Below are 9,858 nucleotides of genomic sequence, written 5' to 3' on the forward strand. Positions count from 1 at the left end.
AGATATAAGAGAAAATACTAGGAGGGTTTTAGAAAACGTCGCTAAAGAATATCATGTTGAAATCCACACAATTAGTTATTGCAGTCATTTTTATTCAAATAATATTTTATTTCATTCAAGCCTTTATCAATATCGAACTTATATTTATAATAAATTAATCATACTTATACTATAACTCTAATTCATAATTAAATTATAACTCTTAATTAACATAAGAAATCTAAATATATAGTTCTCAAATTCATAAAATTCTTGTAATTTGACTTTGAATCGAATTAGAATTTTCAACTATATCCCTTAAATCAGCCTTTAAATTTAATCACATAAAGCATCATCTTCAATAAGATGAACACATTCATCTTTATACCTTTGTAAAAATTTCCACAACTTAATCTTCTGATCTACAAAGTTTAAGCTCAATTTTGATGTTTTTTACAAATTTCCTAATAAAGTAAACTTGATATTCATGTGTTTGTTTTTGCAATGAAACATCATATTGTTTATTAATACAATAGAAAAGTTATTATCACACGTAATATTTGTAGAATCTTTTTAGTCATGCTTCAACTAACTAAACATCCTATAAGATCAAACTAGTTTGTACATTATGGAAGTCAATGTCACGTATTCAACTTTTATGGTTAATAAAACTACAATTTGTTGCTTCTTTGAAGACCATAAGAATGCTCCTATTCTAGGAGAAAATACATACCTAATAGTATTCTTTCTAGTCTCTACATCACCTCCCCAATCATAATCTATATAGCCCACTAAATTGAAATTGCTTGAGTAGGAATAGAAAATTTCATGATCATGAATACCATTTATATACCTCAAAATTCACTTTATTGCTTGCAAGTGTGATTGATATAATTTTTCCATAAATTGATTGATAATTACCACTTCACAAACAATATTTGGTTTAGTAGAAGTCATATAGTGAAGACTTCCTACTATACCTTGAAATATGTAGGACTTCCTACTATACCTTGAAATAGGAATGTGAATTACTATTGATGATCTCATCTTGAATTGTTTAAAATGTCTATGACATACTTCTTTTTTTTTTTAGATTAGGTACCGTCATCTATTTGTTAAACCTTAATTCAAAAAAAAAGAAAAAAGAACATTTCCAATTGTTGTGTCATTGCCTCCATGAAATCTTCAAACATCTACTACTAATTTCTAATAAAAATTAAATTATCCACATAAAGACATATAGCAATTATATCATCATAATAATTTAATTAAATTTAACTAAACCTTCATTAGTAATTTCATTATGTTTCATAACTTCATACTCTAAAAATGTGTTGCCATAATATGAGAAAGTTTTAGACATCCTCATAACTCAGACTCTTACTTTATTTTATTTTGCAAAGGAGAACTTTTAGAGGAGAAATGTGTTTGAAATAGAAATATTGTTGTATAATCCTCCTAATACACATTGTTTTCTACAAAGTTTTCTTCAATTAAAACTTATTTTTCCTTACTTTCTTTTGGAGCCCATGTCTAGCTTTCATGCTTTAAGAATTGAACATCTCTACCCACAATTAACTTCATATTTCTTGATCATATAGTTTGTAACATTTAGTTACTTCATTATTGCTAACAAAAACACACTTCTCTTTTTTATCATTGAAATTTCTTTGCACCCTTCCAATAAATGGTAACATTCAAAACACTAAAACTTACAAAAAAAAAAAAAAAAAAAGAAACATTTGATTTATGTCTATTTTAGATTTCCAAAAAGTGCTTTAATAGGACACTCATTCAACAAGAATACTATACATGTAATGCTTTCTACCCCCCCCCCCCCCCACCAAAAAAAAAAAAAAAAAAAAAAACTTTTGGAAATGACTTGGCTTTCAATATACTGCTTGCTATCTCCACAATTATTTTGTTTATCCTTTCAAGAATATCATTTTGTTAAGTGTATAGTTAATTGTCAATTGTTGTCAAATACCCTAAATTTTGAAATAATTATAAAATTAATATAACTATGCTTAGTGATAAGGACCCATATGATGGGCTTGGGTCACTTAAGGTTCAACTGGATCTTATTTAATTAACTCAATGGGTTTCAATTAATTAAATATCCTAAGTAGAAACTATAAGCCAGTTAATTGTACTCACTTGTACAACCTTATGCTCATGAAAAAGCATTCATGTGCTTATGTTTATGCATACTTATAATTAGATATAAATTTACTTCAAACCATGTGCCATCAAATAATGTAAGCTCAAGTAGGGACTATTAGGATCCATAAGAAAATACTAACTCCCTTATAATCAAATTTTGAAGTTGATTTAATAGTTCAATAAAAAAAGTCAACTACACTCTATTATCTTATAACCTCAAATCAAGACGCAAATTAACTAACTATTAATTAATTAACTAATTTCTTAGGTTTATGACCTACTATCCAATTGCATGCAAGTTACCCATGAACTAATATCATAACCCAACAAAGTAGTAGCTATCAACCTCTTAGGATTACCTCTCAATCCTTAAGTCTTAAATTCATCTATATTATGAACAATCAACATACTCTTATCCACAAAGGACATATGAATTGAAAGAATTATTATGTGCTAAAATAAAGTTCTTAAAATCATGACATGACATTATGTAATAGATTTGAAATTCATTATTTATTTAATGATATTCTAGTTTCATTTTTATCCTTATCTCATGCATTGTACTTTATGAGCATTCTGACCTAGCATGTCTTGCATTGCATATGACTTAAATGCATTAGGAGTTGTATGGAAAATCCAAGTCATAAGTTCTTTACAAATAAATGATTTGTTCACAATCAATTTATGGGCCTAAGAAATCGATTAAAGGCTATAATGCCACTACCTCCTATTGGAGGAATGGTTAGTCTTAGCCATTGGGATAAGTTTCCCATGGTGAGTGCACTAGTGTATATGGTTACACATTTAACAAGACCTATGATGAGTTATGATATAAAGTTGTTAAATAGTCATTAATTCACCAAGCTACTTCATTATGTTGTCTCTTAACTTAGAGAGAATACTGAATTTATGCCAAATTAGTCGTGGTTTTAACCAACGAGTGAAATTGTAAAGCAATAGTATATTCCCTATGGATTTGGTCACTATTAATGAAAGTTGGTAGCAATATGTATTCTCAATAAAGATACTATGATATCTCATGGGATTGAGATAATATGTCCTCTTAGGTGATTCGATCTCATGAGATTGATTAATTAGATGGTCATATGAGGTTAATTAATCAATTATGACTCAATTTGGAAAAAAAAAATGTTTAAAATTATAATTCATATTGAAAAAATATATATTTGAAGAGTTCTTTCCAAAAGCATTTTTAACAATTAAATTTATTTTTCCACAATAAAAAATTAATTTTCATGGGTTGGACTAATTTAAAGGTATCAAAATGAACAAATCTTTAGATTGAGATTTTCTTTTAACTACTTAAATTTAACTTTTAAAATTTAGACCATTTAAATAATAGTTTTGCCTTATACTTTTAACCCATTAAATATTTATTAAAGTTTTACTTTAGGTTTTATTTATAGTTAACAAAAAATTGCTTCTAATATTTATTGATATTTTACTTTAAACCCTCATTTATATCTTACCAAAAAAAAAAACATTGATTTGTTTGAGAACAAATATTAATATACAAATTTTTAGAAAATGTTTAAATTATAATTCATATTGAAAAATTCACATTTATTTTCCAAAAGTGCTCTTTCCCCATACTCTCTATTGTCAATAGAAAAAATATTATATTTTCTTATATTTGAATGTCATAGGAAAATGTGAGGAATAATCTTAAAAAATAAAAAGAAAAAAGAAAAAAGAAAATGTGGACATTTGAGAAAAAAATAAATTCTATAATAATTTAATTTTTTTTCCCTTAATTTTTTTATGGTCGGCCAAATTTAAAAGAAAGAAATTTTAGAATTTTTTGTTTACCTTTTTTTATATACTTTCTCTCTTTATTAATATTTTGATGTTAATAAAAAAAAACTACGTTTTCCCCTTAATAATGTGTAAAAATAGATTTTTTGTTTAACTAAAATTTAAAAAATATCAAAATTAGATTTATTTTTAATAAAAATATTTTTAAAATACAGTTTCTAAAATTAAAGCCATTTCCTTTTTACAGAGTTTATCATTGAAAAATTCAATCAAATTTTAACAATAATTGACTTTTTAAAATGTTAGTTTTACAAAATTTATTTCTCAAAATATTTTGTTCTTATTCTTTGCTAAGAAAAGAAGTCATGGAAAGCGAAACTTGGGCATATAATCACAAGGTGATGAAAAGGAAATCACACATAGCCATAAAGACTTATGTCTCACTCTCCCAAATTGCAAAATGAATATTCTCTTGGACTTTTGACTCTCAAACTTGTTGGTTGTTGATTTTATTCATTGAATTCTTATCAACATATGAGAGAGAGAGAGAGAGAGGGAGGGAGAGAGAGAGAGAGAGAGCAAAGTGCAATTTGCACATCCATTTTCTGAGTCTTGGAAGTAGATAAATTGCCTATAAATATGGGAATCAATTCTTTCTAAAAAGAAACACCCCCTCCTTAGTTGTACCACCATGTATGATGATGATGTTCACTGACGTTAGCGTATGGCTTTAAAGGCTTTTTCCAAACTTTGGGTTTTCCTTTTCTTTTTCTTTTTTTCTTACTTTCTTCTCCTTTTTGGGCCTTGAATTAATCCATTTATCAAATCTGTTGTTGGTTTTTACAAACAATTAAATAATTTGTATTTAACCCAACTTCCAAAATCTAAATTAAAAAGAAATAAAATTGTCAATATATATATATATATATAGTATTTATTTATTTTAAAAAAATAGAAGAAAAAGAAAAGTAGGAAGAAGACATCTAACTTGTTTTCTATGTCATTGTACTTCAACCATTCATGGAGCTATGATAAGGCAAGGAATGTAGATAGACAGTGATTTATTTTGGAATAAATGGAAGGGGTATTTTTTTGAGGTCTCAAAGAGCTTATAGATAGATGTGTTTGGATAGAGAGAAATTGGATTGATTCTCTGTGGACTATGGAGTGTGTTGGTGAATTGATTCTAGGATTTTCGAATAATTCAAGCCCCCATAAAACTATGACACCCACTACACTCATATCCATCAAAATACTAAAAGCCATCAGTCAACATGACAATTTTTTTAAAAAAATTTTGCTCCTTTTATTTTTTGTAATATTATTATCATTACAATTATTTATAAAAAAAATAATTAGCACAAATTTTCATCTTCAAACTCAACTCAAATGAAAGCAATTTAGTCATGCAATAATAATTTCTAATAGAATGTGTCTTTAAATATTTTTATGTAACCTATAATTCTATGCAAAAGACCTTTTATGTCTTAAATTTCTTTTAAATTTTTAAATCTTGTAAAGTTTTTGAAATTTTTATTTTAAAACAAATTAAACAATCAAAAGATTACAAAAAAAAAAATTCCCAAAATATTTATTTGCAAAAGAAGTTTTATTTAATATGAAAAACAACTGAAAAATTCTATGGTACCAAAGAATTGAAAACACACGTTAGATGAGGAGGAAGAAATCTTGATTGTACATTGAAAATTTGAAGGAAAAAAAATAAAGATATACATGGTGTTTGTTTTCTGGTTGAATTGAAAAATTCAAAATATATAATTTTTTCTATTAAACTACAAGTAATTTGTTGATATCAACCAACATATTAATAAGATTAAATTAATTATATTGATTGATATCAAAATATTACTTTTAATTGAATAGAAAAAATCAAATATTTTGAATTTTTCCTTTCAGCCAAAAAACAACCACCTTAATTGTTAGATTTTATTATTATTATTATCATTTCTTTACACATGTCACAATCTCATTTGTGGTAATTTGATGATATGGCATCAAAAAGTTGTTTTGGTACCATGGTTTAACCCAAAACAATTCTAAAACATCTTTCAATGGGGCCTTTTATTCATTAGACATCTCTTAATTAAAATGCTTAGGTATGTGACAAAAGAAAAGGCCCAAGTTTCTAAATCAGCAAAAAAGTTGGGTGCAGCAGGGGTTACTTCACCAAAAGGATTTAGGCATGTAACCAAAATTAGCCACATAGAAAAGGCTAGGGGTCATACCATAATTTACTATTTGGACTAATAATTAGCCTTAATGATGAATCCCATTCCACTATCCAACTATTTATGTGTTTAATATGATTTATTTTTTCTAGTTGAGTAAATTTATGGTGACAAATGAAAATTATGTATGAATGGAAATACTGAAGGTTTCAAAAAAGGCATATGAATTTATGTGGCTCCTTAATAATGCAAAGTAAGGTATAGTGGAAGATAGAATCCCAAATGAAGAAAAAGGTTGTGGCGAGAAGGATGAAAAAAAGAGGACCACTTTTGTGGCAATTGGCCTAGAGCCATCAAGAGTGACACATGACTTTAAGATCTGTCCTTGCTCTTTTTATGCAGAAGGCATTCAAGGGTTGGCTATTCAACACTAGTTTTTAAGCTTCTTCAACATTTCTACCCTATTGTTTTAGCTTTTGTGATTTTAGACTTTACAATGATACCATATATTTTGCTTTTTCTTTCATGGGAGCAAAGTTGATAATTATTATTTGAGCACCTAGAACATTTTTTGAAAATGAAATATAACTTTTAAGGATGTTTAAATAAAAATCGGGTTAATTTTATTAATCTCTTTTGAGTTTTTGGTTAAATACACATAAATCTGATTTGAAACATTAATTAATAAATAAACTCTTCCAATGCTTAATTTTAGTTAATCGATCTCCCTTTTAGTTCTTATGTTTTTTAGTTATGAGAATTGATTTGAGATTTTTTTTTTCCTTCAAAACAAACATCTTAGGAATAATAAACAACAATAAAATAATAAATTTAACAAAAATTAAAAATAAAAAAGCTTATAAGCTAAAAATATAAAAATTAAAAATTAATTTTCACTTTATAGCGTAGGAAATATAGATATTTAGCTAAAATTGCATTGAGAGTCTATTTAATTTTTTCAATTTTTAAGCTTTTTTTTGTTTTAATTGTATTTAATTTTTAAGCATTTTAGTTTTAATTATATTTTTAATTTTTAAAATCTCTTATTTTATTATTGATGTCGACTAATAAAAATGTTATTCAATTTTTTTATAAAAAAAAAAAAGATAAGAAGATATAGGGATTTATATAATACAAAATATAAAATCATTATTAAATAAAATAGTAGAAATGATTTTATTTATTATCATGATGTATTTTTCCCTAATGATTTGTACCTTATATTATATAAATTTTTTATTTATAATATATTTATTTGTAAGATGCTTATTTTAATTAAAATAATAAATTAATTTTTAATAATTTTATTTAAGATTATTATCAAATAAAATGGTCATTTCAGGAAATAATTATATATCAAATAAAATATTTTTAAATTGATGAAGATAATAATAATTTATACAAATTGAAGTTATTTCTATATATATATATATATTTTAATTAGTGGGTTAAAACTCACTTCTCCTTGAATATTATATCAAACTTAAACATGTTAGGGTAGTGGGTCATTGGATTAAAGAACAAAAGACTTTATATTTTTTTTTCCTGTTTTTTCTTAAAATATAATACAAGTGCCATTACTTTGTATAATATTATTTAGGAGATTATAGAAAGCTAATTAATATATGGGCTTTAATTAAATTAAAAATAATTATTAACTTTTACAAAAGTTAATTCACCTCAACTATATTTATATTTTGCTACAAAATTTATTGTGATAATTATACAATGCAAAGTACACTCGTCTTTTATTTTAATTTGAAGGCATCTGGCATGAAACCCCCCAAATCACACGGCTGGTTGTGGTGGTGAATTCTGATGAGAGTTGGTAGGCTCCACCCTCCCCAAGGGAAGACCCGGTTTAAGTGTCAACTCATCATCCTCGTTGTACACATAAGCAAATCCACCGTGCCTGGTCAGATCCATTCCTGCCATCTCATCTTCGCTAGAGATCCTCAACAATTTCAGCTTATGCAGTGCGTAAAACAATGGGCCCATTGTTGCCGTCACCCATCCGGACACCACTATTATCTGAATAAACTGAGCTGCAAGCAGCTTCCCACCGCCGCCCATCAGCAACCCGTACGGTCTATCCGACGGCCCCGCATACACCTCTCTCACATACTTCTTCGTCGCGAACAGTCCCGTGAACAACAACCCCCACGCGCCGCACCCCCCATGAAGCTGCGCCGCCTCTAGGGGATCATCGTACTCTACTCTCTCCGCTAGCTTGTTGCATCCCATGAGAACCCAAGCTGCCACGAACCCGCACACAATCGCCGCCCATGGTTCCACCACGGAGCACCCAGAGGTGATGGCCGCAAAACCTCCTAAGAGACCGTTACAGACATCTGTCACGTTCCAGTGACCCACCAATAGGCGTTTGCCAAATAAGGTGGTGAGCGCCGCTGTGCACCCAGCCAATGTAGTTGTGACGGCTGTCCTCCCAACTGCGCTCCATTGACCATAATACCCCCTACTCTCACCGTATGATTTTAATATCGTGATGAACGAACCGGGGTTGAACCCGTACCAACCGAACCAAAGCAAAAACGAACCGAGCACAACCAAAGAAGCACTATGCCCTCGTAAAGTTATAGATCGGCCGGTCCTGTCGAACCGTCCGATCCTGGGTCCTTCAATTAAGGCTCCCCACAGACCTGCAATGCCGCCCACCATATGAACCACACCCGACCCGGCAAAATCTATGGCTCCCGATCCGAATAGAAGGTCTCCGTTGGACCGGGTCGGGCTGGCCCAGCCATCAGGGGACCAAAACCAGTGTGAAACAACCGGGTAAACAAAGCCAGTCAAGAAAGAAGAGTAAATGAGGTAAGCCACGAACTGGGTCCGCTCCGCTATGGAGCCGCTGGTGATGCCGGCGGCCGCAATAGCGAAGGCCCATTGGTAGAGGAAGTAGCTGTAGTCGAAAGAGGATGAAGGAAAATCCTTTAAGCCAAAGAAATGACGGCCGATGAAGCCGTTGGAGGGAGAGCCAAAGGCGAAAGCGAAGCCGAAGAGGTAATAGGAGATGGCTCCGGCAGCAGCGTCGAGGACGTTGGTGAGCATGATGTTCATGGTGTTTTTAGCGCGGACGGAACCGGCGCAGAGCATGGCGAAGCCGAGCTGCATGGCGAAGACAAGGTAGGCAGAGAAGAGAAGGTAGGTGGAATCGACGGCGTAGGTGGTGTCGGAGAGTTTGGCGGCGATGGCGTCAAAGCGGGAGCAGAGGTAGTCGGCGACGGCAGTGGTGTTGGTAGCTGCACCGGCGAGGAGGGGGGTGAGGTCGGCGGCGGAGCAGTTGAGAGAAGCCATATTAGGCAGAGAGAGAGAGGGGGAGGGGCGTTGGTTGGAAGCAAAAGAAAAGAGTTGATGGGAGGGTGGTATATAGAGGAATGAGGAGGAAATTACAAGTATTTTCTATTTTTAATATCAAATATGTTTTCAGTTATTAAACTACTTTCTCAATTTTCGACTAACTCTTATATGCCCAGAATCTCTCTGATTCCTATTCAATGGCCATGTTTCATTGTCAGAAAAAGAGCCATTTTCTTTCCTTCAATTTTTTATAAAGGCATACAAAATAGTCTCCTAAATAAATAAATAAAGATCATACGCCGTAAGACTCAATCACCTAGTATGCCTCTACCCACCCATCAATAGTAATGAAATTTTATACAAAGTTTCCTTAAATGGTATTAACTAACGGCCTGTTCACTTTGGATTCTTACTTTTGATTTGTATTTTTCAA

The 9,858-nt window shown here is 30.6% G+C and overlaps 1 protein-coding gene across 1 annotated transcript; it reads right to left on the bottom strand.

The window, feature by feature from the left end:
* Nucleotides 1–7,716: 7,716 nt before the first annotated feature.
* LOC117912188 (ammonium transporter 1 member 2-like) lies at nucleotides 7,717–9,443 on the bottom strand. The gene has a single exon (XM_034826687.1). It carries the CDS (start codon nucleotides 9,420–9,422, stop codon nucleotides 7,896–7,898), a length of 1,527 nt encoding a protein of 508 aa, XP_034682578.1. The 5' UTR covers nucleotides 9,423–9,443; the 3' UTR covers nucleotides 7,717–7,895.
* Nucleotides 9,444–9,858: the final 415 nt, after the last annotated feature.

The sequence above is a fragment of the Vitis riparia genome, chromosome 4 (genome assembly GCF_004353265.1).
Source record: "Vitis riparia cultivar Riparia Gloire de Montpellier isolate 1030 chromosome 4, EGFV_Vit.rip_1.0, whole genome shotgun sequence".
Lineage (NCBI taxonomy): Eukaryota > Viridiplantae > Streptophyta > Magnoliopsida > Vitales > Vitaceae > Vitis > Vitis riparia.

Coding starts and splice junctions, on each gene's coding strand:
- LOC117912188 (XM_034826687.1), bottom strand. CDS start 9,422: ATGGCTTCTCTCAACTGCTCCGCCGCCGACCTCACCCCCCTCCTCGCC.